Source organism: Aspergillus costaricaensis (genome assembly GCF_003184835.1).
Source record: "Aspergillus costaricaensis CBS 115574 unplaced genomic scaffold BO79scaffold_10, whole genome shotgun sequence".
In the NCBI taxonomy this organism is placed as follows: Eukaryota; Fungi; Ascomycota; class Eurotiomycetes; order Eurotiales; family Aspergillaceae; genus Aspergillus; species Aspergillus costaricensis.
The window spans coordinates 553,342-572,486 of record NW_020291810.1 but is presented as its reverse complement, the minus strand read 5'-3'; the positions used below and the strand labels follow the sequence as shown (position 1 = coordinate 572,486).

General features: G+C 47.8%; 5 protein-coding genes and 2 non-coding genes across 7 annotated transcripts; 3 read left to right on the top strand and 4 right to left on the bottom strand.

The window, feature by feature from the left end:
* Positions 1-174: 174 nt before the first annotated feature.
* On the top strand, positions 175-2,045 carry BO79DRAFT_236716 (SDR family NAD(P)-dependent oxidoreductase). The gene is made up of 14 exons (XM_025684611.1): positions 175-320; positions 370-409; positions 466-589; positions 656-728; positions 786-855; positions 913-952; positions 1,005-1,030; positions 1,086-1,197; positions 1,259-1,292; positions 1,350-1,356; positions 1,412-1,451; positions 1,545-1,672; positions 1,721-1,830; positions 1,885-2,045. Exons 1-14 carry the CDS (start codon positions 279-281, stop codon positions 1,936-1,938), a joined length of 900 nt encoding a protein of 299 aa, XP_025541432.1. The 5' UTR covers positions 175-278; the 3' UTR covers positions 1,939-2,045.
* A 15-nt stretch (positions 2,046-2,060) lies between these two features.
* Positions 2,061-3,201, bottom strand: BO79DRAFT_192194 (HpcH/HpaI aldolase family protein). The gene is made up of 5 exons (XM_025680876.1): positions 3,159-3,201; positions 3,015-3,095; positions 2,822-2,942; positions 2,641-2,769; positions 2,061-2,569 (listed from the first exon to the last, which is right to left on the bottom strand). The coding sequence occupies exons 2-5, from the start codon at positions 3,080-3,082 to the stop codon at positions 2,099-2,101; spliced, it is 789 nt and encodes a 262-aa protein (XP_025541431.1). The 5' UTR covers positions 3,083-3,095; positions 3,159-3,201; the 3' UTR covers positions 2,061-2,098.
* Positions 3,202-4,016: 815 nt separating this feature from the next.
* Positions 4,017-5,119, top strand: BO79DRAFT_208341 (short-chain dehydrogenase/reductase). The gene has a single exon (XM_025682378.1). The coding sequence runs from the start codon at positions 4,040-4,042 to the stop codon at positions 5,054-5,056; it is 1,017 nt and encodes a 338-aa protein (XP_025541430.1). The 5' UTR covers positions 4,017-4,039; the 3' UTR covers positions 5,057-5,119.
* A 274-nt stretch (positions 5,120-5,393) lies between these two features.
* BO79DRAFT_t85 lies at positions 5,394-5,465 on the bottom strand. The gene has a single exon. It is a non-coding gene; the product is annotated as a tRNA-Arg (tRNA).
* Positions 5,466-8,471: 3,006 nt separating this feature from the next.
* Positions 8,472-8,894, top strand: BO79DRAFT_110201 (ankyrin repeat domain-containing protein; the record flags this gene model as incomplete). The annotated part of the gene is made up of 1 exon (XM_025677915.1): positions 8,472-8,894. A coding segment is annotated over one exon (423 nt), but the record flags the coding sequence as incomplete, so codon positions are not given.
* A 4,817-nt stretch (positions 8,895-13,711) lies between these two features.
* On the bottom strand, positions 13,712-13,804 carry BO79DRAFT_t84. Its single transcript has one exon. It is a non-coding gene; the product is annotated as a tRNA-Leu (tRNA).
* Positions 13,805-15,038: 1,234 nt separating this feature from the next.
* BO79DRAFT_208340 (mannitol dehydrogenase family protein) lies at positions 15,039-16,911 on the bottom strand. The gene has a single exon (XM_025682377.1). It carries the CDS (start codon positions 16,806-16,808, stop codon positions 15,300-15,302), a length of 1,509 nt encoding a protein of 502 aa, XP_025541428.1. The 5' UTR covers positions 16,809-16,911; the 3' UTR covers positions 15,039-15,299.
* Between the last annotated feature and the right edge of the window lie 2,234 nt (positions 16,912-19,145).

Genomic DNA, 19,145 nt, shown 5'->3' with positions numbered 1-19,145 from the left:
TAATGTTTGTTTAATTAGAGCTCACTCAAGATTGCGGCTACTTTTAAGTGTCACTTCTAAAATCTACCTCGTCCATGACTGGCTGGAGCACGCTTCGGCTGAACTCCGGCGCTTATCTACCCCGCCGGCTCACCACGCAATCGTCGTCATTTGTCTGGAAGGTTCAACAATCATCTTTTATCCATCTTTCGTGGTCTTTATTGATATACATTATACACAATAGACTCGTTCGAGGATACCTGAATCTCTTCACAGCTATCCGATACATCCGCGAAACCATGTCTCTCCAGCTTTCCAACCTGTTCGGCGTTAAGGACAAGGTACGTATGAACCATCCAACGTTAGTATCCTTGTCTGATGGAGACATAGATCGTCGTAATCACTGGCGGAGGCACCGGACTCGGCAAAGGCAAGCTAGAATCATAGATTACGGAGTCCAGGTTCTAACCTTTGAGTCCATTGCAGCGATCGCGGAGGGCTTTTCTACCAATGGTGCCAAAGTCTACATTACGGGACGTCGTGTCGAAGTCCTCGAGAAAGCTGCAGAGGAACTGCGGGGAAGAGCGACACTTGGTGGACAAGTAATACCGTTAGTCGTTTCCCTGGTCTTCGATCACCATTGATACTGGATGAAACTGACGTCACATACATATAGCATTAAGAGCGATGTGAGCACAAAAGATGGCTGCGCCCAACTCGTTGAACAGATCAAGCAGAAGGAAGATCATGTATGCAGATGATGAATTTTATAAGGGTTAAGGGGTATGCTAACTAGTGTCTCACAGGTTGATGTGCTAATTAGTAATGCTGGTCTGCCTGGGAAGACGGACTATCCTCCTTGGAATCCCAACGATCGTAAGGCTACCTGTCTCGTGTGTTTGATGGCTGCATCGTTTGCTCATAGGTGAATAGCCGACGCTGTTGAAAGAGGGCTGTGGGAAAGTGTCGACGAGTAAGTTCCCGCATTCTTCACTTCGATGAGGTGCGATGCTGATAAAATCAAGCGAATCCTTTACCACAACCAATAATGGTGTGTAGTTCTGCCTACAGGATATCAGGAAATAGCTAACGGGTGATGTGGACAGTCAATATCAGTGGTGTCTATTTCACCACTGTGGGTTTCCTCCCGCTGCTGCGAAAGTCTTCGGACCCCAGCGTGATTGTGATTGCTTCCTTGGCCGGGATTGCCAACCAGAGGTGAGTTACGCTGTTGACGTGTCCTATGAAAAGCTAGTGCTGGAAACTAAGATATAAATAGGACCGTGGGAACGGTGACTTATGGTGCTTCGAAAGTAAGTGCCTCCATGACTAACAGTACATCGGGGTCAAATTGCTAACAATCATTTTAGGCTGCAGGTACGCTTAATTGCCGGTCATTCGTTCCTTCTACGCTAGCTAACTCGTCTCAAAGCTATCCACGTATCGAAGCTCCTGGCTGGTAGATTTTCTCCGTATGTCTCTATTCTCTGCTTCTCTATTGCTGCAACAGACTTGGAACTATGATAGATTTGATTCCAAAGTTGCTCTTCTAACAACGACATTAGTATGAAAGTCCGCGTTAACTGCATCTGCCCCGGAATTTTCCCCAGCGAGATGACGTTCGCTGATACCACTGGCAACGCGGAAAACCTCAATCCCGTCTCAGAAGGTGCTGCTAAGCGGGCTCCTGCTGGTACGTGACTTGCCCAACACCATGCATTATGCAGCTCTAATAAAACAGGGCGCCCTGGATATCCCGAAGAGATTGTCGGACCGTGTCTGATGCTGAGTTCCAAGGCCGGGGGCTACATGAATGGAGGGTACCTCTTGGTTGATGGCGGCAGAGCAATGGTACGTATCCTGGCTACGAATCCAGACACAGGCAAAATGCTAATCCTAGCCAAGAGCGCATCCATCAACGATGGGATTCACATGCCAGAGGACACATACGTGTGGTAAATTCATATGTGCCCAAGGACTCAACTACAGCTACCACCCAACCCTAGTTCTAACACACTAAGATAGCGATCACATAGAAGAGTCATAATGAACTGATTAGCTATCTTAACTTCAACCTAGTAGTCAAACATTTATATTTCTATCATTACCAGATCACGAATTACCGCCCCTCCGTAACAGTCCTCAACTCATTCAACATCCCCGCCCTGAAAACCCCCACATCCGTAATCACCGAAATCATGTCAAATCCCTGTTCCGCGCGCACGCGGGAATCCTTGCCATCCGTACAAAAGATAGCGGCCTTCTTCCCTGCCGCATGCGCAGCCTTCAAAATCCGCTGAATAGCCGCCTCATGCTCCTCCCCGCCCCTCGTAACACCCATCTGCTTCGCCAAATCGAAGGGTCCAATGAACAGGACATCGATGCCTTCCACAGCAGCGATCTTCTCTACATTCTCAACGCCAGCCTTCGACTCAATCTGCACAACCACAATCGTGCCTGTTTGCGAGCCCTCGTCGTACTCTGCACCGGGCGCGACGCCGGGGAATGCGTGTGGCGCGAACATCGGGCCGTAGCCTCGTGTGCCAAGGGGTGGGTACTTGGTCCATTGGACGATTTTGGCGGCTTCAACCTATTTCAAATCGTTAAAAAAACATTCCCTCTGACTTGATTCAGAATCTATTAGGGAATTTGGATACGCACTTCTGAATGGCACATGGGGGTCATGACCCCGTGAGCACCGGCGTCCAGCGCCCGTTTGATCATCCATTCCTCTGCGCAGGGAACCCGTACAATCGGGCTTACGTCTTCGGAGCCAATGGCGTTGAAAAGCTTTTATCGGTTATTCGAAGCACTACATTGGATTAAAGGCAGATTTACTAACCTCATAATAATGGCGGTCGGAGATTAATCCGTGCTCGGCGTCTACTAGGACCCAGCTGAAACGGCCCGGGCTAGGAGGCTGGGCGTGCAGAATGGTTTTTGCGACTGCTGCGCTGGGGAGGCTGCATTCATCGAATTGAAGTTAGTTCATATTGGTACGAAGTGCTAAGGGTACTGGTTGTGGATGAACATACGTGAGCCAGAATCCAAGGGCCGTGGAAGAGCCCCGGAGGGTGGAGGTAATGGCGGTTTCGAAGGGCATATTGGAGATGATCCTGGGCGTGGTGTTAGAATATGGTTCCTCTTGGGGTGGTTCAGGCTACAGCAAGCATATGTACCTTTACTAGGATATGTTCGACGTAGACTTCAGTTGAATTAAGTATGAAAGAAGGTTGAAGTTCTGTTTAATAGAATTCGGTTGTCTTAATAGCTCGGTGTTCTCTGCCCCGCCGGTTAACGTCCTCGGCTAACCGATCGCATCAACTCCGACCGCAACGGGGTAGTTGACCCCGAAGCATACATTAATTGTCTTGAAACAACAACAACGGAGACCATATAAGTTGCTTGTGATGTTCTTGGGTATATTCAAACTCCTCTACAACTTGTAAACTGTGCATTGGTCTTATCTGGGGTATTCAACGTTGTTTAAATGATTTGCCGAGATAACCATAGGTGACAAGTTGGATACGTCAGAAAAGAATAAGCTATTGAAACTGGCACCGAAAGGGTCTAGTCTGAGGCTCAATAGCTCATTGATGTCATTTGCGAGCTACATTAGTATTATGACTAGCCATACAGCTGCCGCGTGTCTATGCAGGTGAGTCATGGGGGCCCGTGACGGTTGTAAGAAAACGGGTGCCTGGTGCAGGATCATCTGATATCGTATCAAATGAGACTAAAAAGTATCATTCTTTTCACTTATCAATCTAATATCTGTTCACAAAGATTGTCCTTGATTCTGAGCAAACCCGCCCCACTCTTGACATCACCACGTGTATAAAGACCAGCTGGGACCTTAAACCCGGCTTATCACCGCACTTTATCGCGCACTACTCCGTACTCTACTTCCCTAAAACCGATATATCCGTCCCTAGTAATGATCTACATGTCGCTCGCGTCTTCTATCATTCCATAGTATCACCACCATACCACCATTATATACCATCCACTTCTGCCCCGATTCATCATCAGTAATTATCACATCGAAACAACAACCAAAATGGCGACAATACTCTACAATCAACTCTTCGTCACCCCCTCTCTCCCACCCCCTCCCTTACCCTTCCACAACCGCACCGTCATCATAACCGGCGCCAACACCGGTCTCGGCCTAGCAGCAGCCCATCACATCGCCTCCGGCACTTTGGGCAAACTCATCCTCGCCGTCCGCAACCTCTCCGCCGGTGAATCCGCCCGTGCCGAGATCCTCAATGCCCATCCCACCTGCGACCCTCAAACCATCGAGGTCTGGCCCCTAGATCTGGCCTCCTACGACTCCGTCCGCGCCTTCGCTACCCGCGCAACCACTACGCTCGACCGTCTTGATGTCCTTCTCTGTAACGCGGGTCTCGCGACGTTTCAGTACTCCAAGGCAGAAGGTCATGAGCGCACGATCACGGTCAATGTGATTTCGACGTTTCTGTTAGCGGTGCTACTGGTGCCGAAGTTGAGGGAGACGAGGAGGCTGTGTCAACAGAAGGGAGAAGAAGGACACACTCCTGTGTTGTCGGTAGTGGCGAGCGAGGTCCATGCATTCACCAAGTTTCCTGAGAGGAATGCGCCCACGGAGAAAGGGGTGAGTGTGTTTGAGGCGCTGGATGAGCCGGATCGGTACTATGGGACGATGGCAGAGCGGTACCGCACGTCGAAATTATTGGATGTGTTGTTGACGAGGGAGTTGGCGGATTGCATTGGGGATGATGATATTGTGGTGAATTGCCTGAATCCGGGACTTTGTCAGTCGCAGTTATCCAGGGAGATGGATAATGTGGTCGTTAGGATTGTATTGCGGTTGTTGGGGAGGACGTTAGAAGTGGGGAGCAGGACGTTGGTGGCGGCTGCGGCGGCGGGGAGGGAAAGTCATGGAGAATATATGTCGAATGGAGTGGTGTGTCCGCCGGAATTATCGTCGTTTGTGACGAGTGAGGAGGGGAAGAGGACGCAGAAAAGGGTGTGGGACGAGTTGAGTGATATTTTGGAGGAGATTCAGCCGGGGATTATGCGCGGAGTGGTGTAGTTTGGTGTATGTATGATTATGACTGGATTGTTTGTATTTGTATACTTATAGTGACCGACTCCACTTAATGCTAATATCTAATGATGACCGTTTCGTAGATGTGACATCTTGATGCATAGGTTCGCGCATAAGAACAACTATTATGTAGTTTGGCACCCAGATAGCACCACTCATGGTTTCGAGTGGGGTTTGAATATAATATGCGACGTGTATAAATGGGAGAAGCGCAACCATGCAAACAAGGAAGGCGCAGTAAGAAATACATTTAAGGTCACATGCACACATCAACGGTACATGATGGGTAGCGGGATCGAAAAAAAAAAATGACAAAAAGGAATGACCTACGCAGGATTCGAACCTGCAATCTCTTGATCCGTAGTCAAGCGCCTTACCATTGGGCCAGCAGGCCTTGTTATGGGCAGTCTTATTATTTTGGTAAATAAACCAAAGGTCATTTTTCTGCACTTGCACCTACAAGCTTTGGCATGTTCTGTCTGTCAAAGTGCATTAGCCAAGGCAGCAAGTAGCTGGTAAGCTCAAGACAAAGTTCCGACCGATATATTGAACACTTACTGGGTTTCCACGGCTATGAGTATGTGTTAAGTGTATTCATAATGAAGATGAACACTCTTTGCGCCATTACCATCTATCTATACAGTACTACTTATATATATATACAACTTGGATTCTACATCCTGCGGCCCAGCTATATGTTATGGATGCTGTCAAGTTTCGGGCGCAATTGAAAACCGACTTCACATCATCGCTAGGGAATGAGGCCTGCGACCAACCGGCTTGCAACTATCATCAACACTGCTGGGCTGATTTACGTTGGCTCCGATATACCTCCGATACTTACCGGATGAGCTATAGGTCGATGACACTGTTTCACGTTCTTCCTGGATATATGCATATATTGCAATTATACCTTCAGAGAGAGCCGTCTAGAGTTTATTCCCTTTGAGCCGACTTTCCATTCTGTCCCACTGTTGCATAGCTCTGATAGTTAGAACCACCCAATCCGTCCGAACCCCTAGCCGACATCAGCGCATGAGGCAGGATTCACTGGCAGGTCGAGAAAAACGAAGCGATGCATTTTCCCGTGGAAAAGATCCGTCTATAAGTAAGTGAGCGACATTCCCAAGCTAGAAGAGATTTGCTGTAGTCGCTGGGCGAGTTCACCACTATACTTGTCTGCGTTTCAAGGGAAATATGATATGCGATTTTATTTCACTGGACTGAAGGAATGTACGTTAGCTAAAATTCATTTCTAGCGCTGGTGTGAAGGATATGGAGCATTCCTGTTCCTGAATGGTTGTGATTCCACGGTTAGTCCTAAGCTGTCTGCAGACGGTTTACCCAATTGCCCCCTCATGGTTAACGCGGCGAACTGTCGGGGAACACTAGCATTGCAGAGGTCCCCGAATTGCATTGCGCAATTTTCAGTGAGCTGATCGTAAGATAAGCCATTCTGCTCTTTCGGCCAATGAGAAGCCGACCATCGTGCATATTAGCGCTGCAGTAGTTAGTTCAAACATATATAAGGTCCATTGTAATAGCTGAATCGTTTTTAGCCAGTAGCCAATGCAGTTTGCAGCGCTAAGGCATTAGTTTGATATTAGAGAGGGGAATAGAATTCCAGCAGAGTAATTTATGAGGCCTTTGAAGAGGTTGAATGTGTAGTCGATATGGATAACCTCCAGTAGCCCTTCTTCTGTTGTGCACATATTTTCCGCTACTGTTCATATCTACTACTATCTAATCTTCACCTCCGAATAAACATGACGGATGTTGCAGTTTCAGGATGCATAGCATCTTCGCAGATCATGGGCTGACTGGCTAAAGGAGCGATTGTCACTTGAGCGCGCTATCCTTCCCCTTCGCCGACGTTTCCGACGATTTTTTCCTCTCCTGTCCTCTTAAAAAATCTCATTACCGCCGATCAGAAAAAAAATGGATAAGGCTGTAAAGCGCACTTCCCCTTCCTGTGGACCCACAGACCAACTCACCATGCATCATATGTGACATACTGTTATACTGTCGTTCCCTGCTAGACTGCCCTACCAACTAAACCACGGATTTAGAACCCCGACGCGGAGCATTCGCCATCTTTGATGGTATGCCAGTTACCACTGAATTTGCATGACAGGAGAGTTGAAGCTGTATAAAATATCCCACGAGAAGCATGTCTGTTCGACAGGTACATTACACTCGGGAAGGAAATGTTTGCTTTTTGGAGGGTGGCTGTACTAGATACTAACCAGTAGGCGCGTCAAGACAGTAGCTGCATGTTGACGCAAACATTGGCCTGTTCATTCTCTTTTTCCCATTCCTCCATGCCCATATCAGATTAATACGTTCTTGTGGTTTACAAACCTCCTTTAGAAGTGGATATGCTTATAACTCTTACTATAGGCCGTGACAATTACTTCCCGATGTCGCACCGCATACCCCGCAGGTTCTCGGGGACCAAGGCTTATCGGGCATAAGCACGACGTGGACGATCACGGACCCCAGGATCTTTTCCTACTCCCCCCGAACTGCAGCTACTCCTGCACGTAGTTGGGATCCACGCTGTCAGACTGAAAGCTTACGTGCGTGTGTGATTCATTTGGGAGATAGCACGACATCAGCCATGTATTCTTTGCCCTCCTTCGGAGCAATCTGCACCGCAGAGGACAAAATCCGCATACTATTGACTATTTTGACATGTACTGAGTGGCCAGCAAAAGGCCAAGCTAGGCTGGTATTATAATATGCAAAACTACAGACAGTACAGTCGGGCGCCTCCAGCTCGTTTTGCTTTTGTCACCTCTTTCTCATTCAGCTACAAGGAAGTAAGCATCCCTGCAAGCTACGCAGGAAGAGGGGTTACTGTGTTGTCACTCAACTGAAAAGGACCCAGAATCCGAGAGCACTCTCCAGTTTCCCATCCTTTTCCTCACACAAGCACAAGATCTTGTTTCTCTTACAATTACTTTGGGCACCGGTCCTTCGCCCGAAGAGCCTAAACAGGTCATCCCTACCCAAACCCCCACAAAATAACGAAATGGATACTATGACAATTGCCGAGCCAGCCCCGGAGACTGCAATTTCAACTGAGGCTGTACAGCCAAGCTTCTCATACTCGGGAGCTCAGGAGAAGAGTGAAGTTTCTGGTGTGGACAGCACTGCTACTCCCACTGAGGCTGAACTTGAAGGTCTCCGGCCAAACCTTATCACTGCCATCGAGGAGCCGGACCTTTCTCGCTTCAGGGAGCTGCTCACTCACAAGGGAGCAATTGAAATTGATCTTGATTATCGATTTCCAGACGAAAGTGAGGACAACACTGGCCTCTCTTTGTTGATCCTGGCATCTGCGCTTGGGAAAGAACCTATTGTGGATTATCTGTTGGATGAAGAACGCATCAACGTTGAACTTGGTGCTTCATATCCAGTTGGGTGGACGGCACTGCATATGGCGGCTTGGGGAGGCCACGAACGAGTTATCAAGAAACTTCTGACGAAAGTTGCCGACGTTGATTCAACGAACGATTATAGGGAAACGGCACTTCACTGTGCTTGTCAGTATGGTCGCTTAGAAGCGGTTAAGACGCTGATTGATAAGAAGGCTGATGTCAACCGAGATAACAGACTGGAAGAAACACCTTTGCATTATGCCTGCGACAACGGTCATCTGAAAGTGGCTATAACGCTTATTGAGAAGGGAGCCAATGTCCACTCAAAGTCTGGGAGAGGATATACACCGCTACATTATGCCTGTCGCAGTGGCCATAAGGAAGTGGCCGAGATGCTGATCAAAGAGGGAGCCGAGATTGACGCAGAGTCTGCAACTGGACACACACCACTACATCATGCCTGCTTGAATGATCAGCTCGAAACAGCCAAGATGCTAATTGATAAGGGAGCCGATGTCGATCACCCCACGGAGAATAAATATACGCCATTACACAATGCTTGCTGGGACGGTTATCTTGATGTGGTACAGATGCTCATTGAGAACAAAGCCGATGTGCATTATACTGATGAAGATGGTTGGAATGCCTTGCATTTTGCCTCCATGTTAGACGATGACAGTGTACTAAGACATCTTCTTTCACTCACCGGGGGAATAAAGCTTGACCGGAATCGTCGAAGCACAACGGGGCAGACACCTCTCATGGTAGCCATCAACTCGGAGTACGAAATTTGTGCCAACGTCTTATTGGATGGTGGTGGTGTTGACGTTTCTTTGAAGACTGAAAGGGGTGATACAGCACTAGTGTTTGCAGCTCGGAAGGGAAAAGCTCATATCGTGCAGAAGATACTGGAATCAAAGGCGTTCTTCCCCGACAACCTGATTGAGGGGAAAATCTGCCTCTCCTCACCTTATGAACTGGAGCAGTTAGAGCCAGTATTTGTGGAATGGCTTGCCAATGGAATAATATGTGGGGACTGGGGCAACAAGGTGATGTGTTGGGCTGTTGTAAATGGGAGTGTGAAGGTCATGAAGAAGTGTGGTGAAAAATTTCCCGATGCGAAGGGAAGCCCCGACGGCCAAACGACTTGGCTACACCTGGCATCCAAGTACGGTCGCCAAATTCTTATAAAAGATCTTATAAGGAACTACAATATCGACGTCACTGCTACTGTCGCACAGAAAATGACGGCTTTACATTTGGCGGCACAGGGGGGTCACATCATGACGGTGCAGACCTTGTTACACTATTTCAATGAGAAGTACTCTGGAAACAAGGCCACGGATATCAAAGCTGGAACTCCTCCGTCACAAAGAAAAAACACCTCTCATAGCATGAACTTGGTTGATTTGATCTTGAGCAAAAACGAGAAAGATGACAACGCAATCACCTTGGCTCGAAAGAGCAACCACCGAGCCATCTGTGACATCCTATGGAAAGAACTCAGTGATCAAATTTCCAACAATGAACTACCGTCTGACAATTCGGCTAGTGTCAAGGAGCATTTGGTTGAGATAGCAGCTCAGTACGGAACTCCTGGCAAAGAAGAGGTTGTTAAGACTATCCTTCAGCACAGCAAGACAACCAAGGAAGACCGGACACACTGGACCACCCTTCATTGGGTTATCGATGAACCCTGCGTGGCGCCTACTTGGTGGTTATTGTCAAACGGAGCTCACCTCAAGAGCAGTGAGATCTCGATGGCTCAAGATTTACTGACGAAGAAATTGAATGATGATCCCATCAGGAAGAATAACCCCAACAGGAAGGATGAGACCACCAGAAAGGATGAGACCACCAGAAAGTTGATCGGAGTACTGCTTGAAAACCCACCAAAGATCAAAGATCCTCCACCGACAGATGATACTTACCACGTACCACAGTTGCCAGAGTGGATTAGTGAACCACTGGAGTCTTTCGGCAGCCAGAGCACCATCGTGGATTTTTATTGCCCGAAAAGCAGCGTCGAGTTTCAGCTCAAGAGACGACCGATGAAGGAACTGATCTATGAAGGCAACAAAGGGCCGAATGGTATCATGAAAGACGTACAAAATGACTTCAATGAGTTGGCCAAATTCAAGGAGCGACTTGATTCTGAGCTTAAGAAGATCGATGGAAATTCCTCGTCAAAAGACCCCACAAAAGCCCTTGCCCCAGACCCGGACAGTCGTACAAAGACTAAAAGCCAAGATGTGAAACCAACAGCATCGGTGAAGCAACCAAATAATAAAGCCCCAGGGAAAACCGACCAGCCTTTATCAAAGGAAGGCAATACAAAGAGCAAGGCAGGGGAAGAAGAGAAACAGAGTCCCCAAGATTTCAGATGGATACACGTCCCCGCAACATGTGTGAGTAAACTTCACTATTGTGCCAAAGTATGACTGAGAGCTAATAACCATGTTAATCCAGAGAAAAGTGATTGAGGTTCGTCTTCCTACACCATGTGCTCGTCAGCGCGCTGAGTGCTTACTCGTAATTTGAATTCAGCACCTCATGACGAGGATCGCAATGGATTCCAAGAAAACACAGCAGGATCTGGATAGCATACTTGGCTATCTCAAGCGAAGCTGGATTGAGGTTCCTGCCGGCGGGGGTAGGCGTTATCTTCAACCACAATATCAGGTATGGCGGAACATCACCACGAGTTCAACATTTCTTCTGAACCACTCCATATAAAAGGAAAACGGGAAGTGCTGGTCGAGTAAAAAGGATCAAACCTTGACCAAGAAAGCCACTGCGAGCGACATCCAGCCAGATACTCCGCAAAGCGCTGAAACGGCACAACAGACCAATATGAACCCAGAGAGCCAAGCCAGAATCAGAAATAAGCTGATTTCACTATATGTTAGTTACTAGGAACGGAGACATTAACACAGACTAACACTATCGCCTAGATACCATTTCTCACAGTATCTGAAAGGAACTTGGAACAGAGTCAAACTCATGACACGGATGAACAGAAAATCGAGAGAAACAGGCAACGCAAGGAGAGAAACAGGCAACACAAGGAACACAAGGCAATTCACAGACATGAGCCTATGACACTTCACGAATATTACTACACAACAATAGATGATAGTGTCTTGAGAGACAAAAAACAGGTGCTTCGAGAATACTTGCAGCGGACATCGAACAAGAAAAACGTGAGCAATTCCGACCAAGAGCAGTGTCTGAATATGAAGGATGTGAAGTCCGAACAAGAGCAGTGCTCAAATATGAAAAACGTGGGAAAGTCCGACCAAGAACAGGTCGCGAAGAAGACGAAAGGCAGAGGCCTCTGTCACTGGTTACCATGGGTACAGCGCCCATCGGCCCCCCCAACTAAGGACACACAGGAGAAGAGCTTTATCTATACTGTTGACCAGCTTTGGCTTTGGATTGTTAACGACGGCAAGTGCTAGCAATGCTTTGAAAGTTCAACCCGGGATTGCGCTAATCTGTAATAGACACAATTGTCACCGCCACAACAGGTGGCTCAGACGGATTAGTCGACGCCATATTGGACCATCTGTCTCCTGATTCAACTGGGGAAGGGGTCCAACGTCCTAAGTCTGCCACAGAAATGATGGAACTAATCATTGGTATCGCAACAGATCCCTCATCGCAGAGGGTTCCCATTACGGATGGTAGCCAATCTGTTACAGAGCAAAAAGATGCACTTCAAGTCTTTCAAGAATCCACGCGTGATGTGGTAAGTATGGGCGTTTAGATCCGACATCTAAGTACTGATCAACGATTGTCAGATTGATATCGAAGCCAGCATATCGGAAAACTTTATGACAGCCGTCAAACAGAACCATTTTCAAAAATTACCGGAACGGGATTTCGGCGAAGAATTTGATCTTCTGTATAAGATCAAAGAAATCCGTGATGAGCTTGGTATTCTCAAAGACATTTCGAATCACCAGGAGATTGTGTGGAACCAGGCATTTCCACCTAAGAACAAGAAAACCCCCTACCCGTTCAAGTATCCGCATCCTCATAAACCGAGTGTAGTTCAAAATGAACTGCGAGATATGATGGACGAAGCAAAATCCGCTCAAGATTCTGTTAGTTTCTCCTGGCTTATTGGAGAGGCAAGGCTGACACAGAATACAGATCAACCTGTTTTTGGACCTCAAGGAGAAATATACTGCAAGTCAGGATGCCGCATTTGGACGACAACAGGCCTATACCACTATGGTCTTCACCATTGTGACTATTGTATTCGTGAGTGCCACCAGTGCACCTTGTACCTGTCCACAAGCAAAGTCTGATAATGGTTTTCAGCTTCCACTTACCTTTCTATCTTCCATCTTTGCGCTCGATATCGCCCAATTTCCTCACGGGCCTTCTGGCCGTCCGCAGTTTCAAAGCTGGTGGATCTTTCCTTTGATCTGTATGTTATGTCTTATTGGACTTTCCTGCTTATGCAGTTTGGATTTGTTCTCACTGGATGCAGTTGGACCATCCGCAGCCGTTGCCATCCCATTGATCGTCGTCGCTTTCAATGTAAATGACTTCATTGTTACACCCTACTACAAATGGAAAGTTGGGATGGCCTCTTCCCACGCCGCTTCTGATCCCGGACGCCAACCCTCCAGAGGGTCAGATGATGCCAGTCAAAACGGTCATGAACGGTCCCGCTCTATGTTTCCTAGGAGAACACCGAACAAGCCTGAAGATGATAAAGTGTAAGATGGCTAACAATTATCGGGTCAATACGATGGATATAGTGGCCTACTTGCTGAAGTCAGTTCCGGATGTTGCTAGAGAATTTGACACATGATTAACGGAACTGCGACTACATCTAGATTTGTGACTGATTATATCTAAAGTTCACGGGCACTGTACAAGGGACTAGAGCTGCTGGTCAGAGTCAACTTATCATTCACTCTTAATGGATGTAATGCATCATGTGATAGCGTGAGACAACCATGGTGCACACCACGGAACCCTATCTGCCATACATAGTTTATTCCCATCCATATCTTTCAAGACCAAATACTAATTTATTTTACGGGTGTATGCTAGGCGGCCTTGTTCCATTCCAGTCGCCTTCCCAGTCTGCCCAGCCGTTGACATACTCCATGAAGACTATGTAATAAGCCTAAAAATAAGTATAAAAGTTACAACTATTTTATCAAACGCTAAAATTAGGAGAGTGAATGCATTTTGGGCAAAAAGTACATATGAATATCGATCGACAAAAAAGGAATGACAAGGATGGGATTCGAACCCACGCTCTTTCGAATTGGTGATTGGATAGTTAAACCTAAAACCAACGCCATAACCACTCGGCCACCTTGCCGTTCTTGAGTATAGAACTGCACTAATAGAAATATGACCGCAAAATTTTATTATTGACGACAAAAAATCGAGCTGATTTTAGGGTTCATCTATGGGAAAAGCGGCATTGCGGAGGGTTAAAAGGCTTGAAAAGTATGTAAATAGCGGATCACGGAACAGGGTATCATCATTAATGCTAGTATCCACTGGTAATCAAACTACGGAACCGTGGGTCTAGCCATGAGAACTGCTCGGTTCTTAATTCACTGGAGAGTTGGGTGCTGCGCGGTTATTTAGGTACCCTCTCTCCAGGATACTATGGGGGGAACTGTTTGAGGTGAGGCGGGTCTTTGTTGGCCTCTGCTATATCCTGGTCAAGTAGAGTAAGCCATGGTTAGATACGTAGAACCTCTTTAGCCCTGGCTAGATAAGGTAGGTCATGTCCTGTGGTAGTATTTGGCATAGTATGCTAAATCTCGGTAATCTCGGAAGGGGCTTATTGTACTCTATTTCTAATTCTATCTCCATCCCTTCCCTGCCCATCAAGGGATGAGAGGGGCTGGCTGACCGGCTGTTGGCGAGTCAGTCGGATGGAGGGATGCGTGGCCTTGAATCAGGTAAATGAATTCAAGTTGGTAGTAATGAGTAGTTAGTATCTTTTGAGTTATCTGTTGCTTACTGCTGCACTCTGCAGCATGTCATATCTAAGTTTTCATTCAATCTGTCGGTGCAATCTGGCGTGTCAGACATATCGTACATACATGCGTCAAGCCAAGCAATGATGATTTGGATTGGTTACGTGTTCTTGATGCCGGAGGATTGGTATGCAGATGATAAAGACAAAGGGTGCAGGTCATCTTGCATAAGGATTGGTGGCGACCGACCGTGTGATTGATGCCAAGGATTATCTATGAGCTTGGGCGGTCAAGGGCCGAGGATGAATCTTTCTATTCCAGGGCTATGGTCCTATGTAATGGGCGAGAATTGTGGTAACGGTGTTAGTTAGCTAGCAACCTACTGCGGCGTAAGGTTTGTTGTGGTGATGGGATTGTTGGTGGTGGTTGGTAACGGGAAGTAGATGGTCGGTCGGGAAGCTCATTGCTTGAGAGCTACAGAGTACACGTTGCTATTACTATAGTAGCATTCCTTGAGTGGCTCGGACGATGAAGTCACCTGGATAGCATACACATCTGTAGTAGGGTTTGAGTCTACGGAGCATTGTATCTTTAGGATTCTCCATCATCTCAGGGGAGGGAATAAAATGTCAATAGAATGAGGTGAGTACCATAACCATTGGCCCGTCAGTTTATGACGTGGCCCGAATCCCAAAACATAGCATTAGATCAATCTATCATTATCTATCCTTTAACATCCCTTTTTGTAAAAAACCGCACCCGCATGACACATGTAAACCAAGAAAAAGTATAAATATCGCTTGCAGTCCCAAACATTCCCTAATCGTAGAAAAATTCAACACCGGCAAGGAGATTAATTACACCGCTTCCTTTTCGAAGCGACTAATCAATGTACTTGGGAAGCGTCTTCAAGATGCCGTCCCGAGCAATGTCCTCCATAGCATTGGTGATCTCCTGCATGAAGCGCTTGTCGTTACGCAGATCGTCACCGAACAGACTCGTGATGCTCAGCAGCTCGGAGGGCTTAGTACCACCAGCACGGGCCTTGGCCTGGAGCTCCTCACGCATAGGGTCCTCGACGGCGAAGGTGTTACCCTTGTCATCAACACCATTGATGTAGCGGAACCAAGCAGCAGCGACGAAGGCCAGACGGCGGAGGGGGCCGTTCACCCAGATAGCCTCGGCAATCGAGGGCATGATGAACTGGGGGATCTTGCCGGATGCGTTGAGACAGATACGGGGCAGCTGGTCCATGATGGTGGGGTTGGAGAAACGTTCCATGAGGGTCTTGCAGTACTCATCGATGTTGACACCGGGAATCTCAGGCAAGGACGGTTTGACCTCTTCCTGCATCATCTGCCAGACGAACTTGTTGAAATCCGGGTTTTCCAAGACCTCGTGGACGTAGCTGAAGCCTGCCATCTGACCAGGGTATCCAATGGCGGAGTGACTGCCGTTCAGAAGACGGAGCTTGTGCTTCTCGAACTCTTCGACCGCGTGCACGTCCTTGACCACTTGGACGCCGACCTTCTCGAAGGGCGGACGGCCGTCGGAGAACTGATCTTCAATGACCCACTGCATGAACGGTTCGGTGACGACAGGCCAAGAGTCCTCAATACCCATGGTGTTCGCGAGAGACTCCTTATCGGCGGGAGACGTCTGAGGAGTAATACGGTCGACCATAGCGTTAGGGAAAGCACCTTTATCAGTAATCCATTGAGCGACTTCGGGGTTGCGGAGCCGGGCGAAAGACTCGAGCATGTGACGGGTGATGGAACCATTCTTCTGCATGTTATCGCAGGACATGACGGTGAAGGGCATGAGACCTTGTTGGTGACGGCGGGCGAGGGCAGCGTAGAGGAAACCGAAGGTAGTACGGGGGGCCTTTTCGTTGGCCGGGTCCAAGTCGAATTGAATGTCCGGGTGCTCACTCTGGAGCTCGTGGGTGTTCTCGTTGTAGTAGTAACCGCTCTCAGTGATGGTGAGAGACACGATGCGGGTATCCGGGTGCGCCATCTTAGCAATGACGGCTTCGCGATCATCAGGAGCAAAGAGGTAAGAATTGATGCTGCCAATGACATTGGCAAAGCTGCCCTTGGCCGAACGTTCAATGACGGTGTAGAGGTTGTTCTGGGAGCCCAGGGCATCACGCATAGCGGAATCGAAGGGCTGAAGACCAACACCGCAGATAGCGTAGTCTGTCACGCCATGGTTCTGCATCAGCTGGTCAACGTAGACCGCCAGGTGCGCGCGATGGAAACCGCCCACGCCGACATGGACAATTCCTTCCTTGAGGGCAGGACCGCGCCGGTAAGTCGGGACCTTAACGCGGCCGGCACCTGCCGCCACAATTTGCGACAAATTCGCGGTGTTAAGCTTGAGGGGACCCATTGTGTATGGGAGGATGAAGGAGAAAGGAGAGGAGGAGAGGAAGAAGGAGGAGAAGAGGGTAGAAAAAGGGGAGGGAGAGCAAGGGAAGTTATTTCAAAGCTGGCCGGGGAATGAGAAACAAAATGTTGAAGGAGAGCTTCTGGAGCTTCGCAGGGTCACCGCCGGTTTTGACCGCCGATCGCTCTGATCGCCGCCGAGTCTGCCGGGAATAGTATTACATCATGCGGTGGCGTTGTAAACTTCCAATAGCCCTCGAATAGATGGATTATGGACCGGTAGCCTTGCTTTTTCGGACCGGTGCTGTCCAAGCAAGCCGCGGACTGGATCCATGGTGGATCGGGGGGGTGTGGCCCCAGGTGGATGGAGCACAAAGAAGGAGGGAGGATTCGACGAGCAATTGGCTCCATTCCGACCCATTGGAAGATGAACCGCGGTGGCGGGAATTCCGGTGAAGCTCCAGAATAATAAAAATTCAAATGGTCGGCGCGTGGGGGAAGAGAAGACACAGTAGCAACATTGAACGACAATACGCAGTAGATAGAATCATAATGCAGGTGAGCCAAAGCAGATTAACCAGATCAACTCTTTCGGTCGCGCCGCACACGCGGGCTGCCGGCATCACCGGACACGCTCTCGGACGAACCTTAATCCCTGCACATTTTTAATTTAATTAAAGCAAGTCCACTTGTACAAAGTAGATAGCTCTGGATAGCTACGGAGTACAGTGAGTATTACTGTATGTAGGACCAAGTGAATAAGGGCTATAAAGCAGAACAATTCTAGACCATCAGGTGATCATCGGTCGGCAGCCGCGGGATGCTCCAGGATTTCTCAGCCCCTGACCAGTCCAAAATCAATCCCGACCAAGATGCATAACGTACTTTGTCCGGGGTCAGCTTTTAGTGCGGGTGGCCGTCAGAGATTTTTTCTTTTTTCCTTAGGTCTTGGGAGATTTTCTGATACTTCATATCTCACCTGCCCCTTTTGATACCGAACATGTGCCACCTGACTGCATCACCTGACCCCCTTTAATTGCCCCGACCCTCCATGATCTGGCTGATCGGGCTGTTCTGGCTTATTTTGCTTGTTCTGGCCCCTCGAGGACCTGGTCGGTGTTTCAATGGCTCTCGGTGAGCTTGGAGATATTCCTCTCCTTCTCTGAGGTGTACAAAGTACAAGGACTGCGGTGGACATGAGCCAAGATATCCAGCTCAACGTCTTCCCTACAGTAAATCTTGGTCCCATTCATAATCAATTACTGAGAAAGCGATTAATTACGAAGCTCCTGTTAAACCAGGCATTATCAGGCATCACAAGGCATCACCAGGCATCCAACCTTATTAAAACTCCGAAATTCAATTAAAGAGGATGTCAGGTGACTGACTATCCCTACATGATTATTAATAGAAAAAACTCTGATTCCTTTGCCCACCTGCTTAAAACAGTAGATGACAAGAAAAGCTATGGAGTAGACAGATACCCCTAAACAGTATCGGCCGACTTCAACCCCGCGGAGTTTCCCCTAACCCCGTCGGAGCTGTAAGCCCACATCCAAGGGGAAAGTCATTGCGGAAAACGTGGGGTGTCCACGATAGTCCCAACTCTGGTTCTTATCATAGAGATCTTCGAGACCCACCACCACAACAAACACACACACAAACCGAAGTGGAAACAACATTATTATCAATCACAATTGACAACTGAAGAACTTCGCTGATCACTTCAGACCAATCACATATTTCAGCAGATGACAAGTAGCTTGTCTGTGATCATGAGCGGATTAAATTAGTGCTTATTGACGGTTGCTTATAGTGTTTGTCGGCATCTCAAGGTCCTCAACCGATTAGTCTTACGGCAATTCATCTTTACTGTTGACTAGCATCATACGCTTGTCCTGCAGAAGGAACACAAGACTACGAGTCTGTATACTATTGTTCTTTCATCCTACAACATATGGATAGGCTTCTCAATTGATATTCCTAATTCCACTTCTATAGTAGCGGAAAATCCGATAATTTTCAGCATTATCAGTTACTTAAGTGCAAAGGATTTGTAAATCACCGACCTTCGCTTTCACTGTGGCAATGACCAGCAAGCAATACAAGGCCACAATGTCACAATGCTGTCCCTTTGAACATGTCTATAAAGACCGTTAGTACTCCGTACTTTGGAGTTGTATCAGTGGGCCCCAGCATTCTGCCAGTCCACCAATATCGCAAAAAATTCCTACTTTGGCACAGTGCAAAACAGAGCGCTAGCGTTATCAGCGGATCTCTGAATTCTGCCAGCCCACTACTTCTGTGATCGCAAAATATTCCTTCTTTGTCCTTTGTACCC

Coding starts and splice junctions, on each gene's coding strand:
- BO79DRAFT_236716 (XM_025684611.1), top strand. CDS start 279: ATGTCTCTCCAGCTTTCCAACCTGTTCGGCGTTAAGGACAAG. Junction 729..785: donor TCAAGCAGAAGGAAGATCAT/GTATGCAGATGA, acceptor AGTGTCTCACAG/GTTGATGTGCTAATTAGTAA. Junction 953..1,004: donor CTGTGGGAAAGTGTCGACGA/GTAAGTTCCCGC, acceptor GATAAAATCAAG/CGAATCCTTTACCACAACCA.
- BO79DRAFT_192194 (XM_025680876.1), bottom strand. CDS start 3,082: ATGCCCTTCGAAACCGCCATTACCTCCACCCTCCGGGGCTCTTCCACG. Junction 2,943..3,014: donor GCCCTTGGATTCTGGCTCAC/GTATGTTCATCC, acceptor CGATGAATGCAG/CCTCCCCAGCGCAGCAGTCG. Junction 2,770..2,821: donor CCGACCGCCATTATTATGAG/GTTAGTAAATCT, acceptor AACCGATAAAAG/CTTTTCAACGCCATTGGCTC.
- BO79DRAFT_208341 (XM_025682378.1), top strand. CDS start 4,040: ATGGCGACAATACTCTACAATCAACTCTTCGTCACCCCCTCTCTCCCA.
- BO79DRAFT_208340 (XM_025682377.1), bottom strand. CDS start 16,808: ATGGGTCCCCTCAAGCTTAACACCGCGAATTTGTCGCAAATTGTGGCG.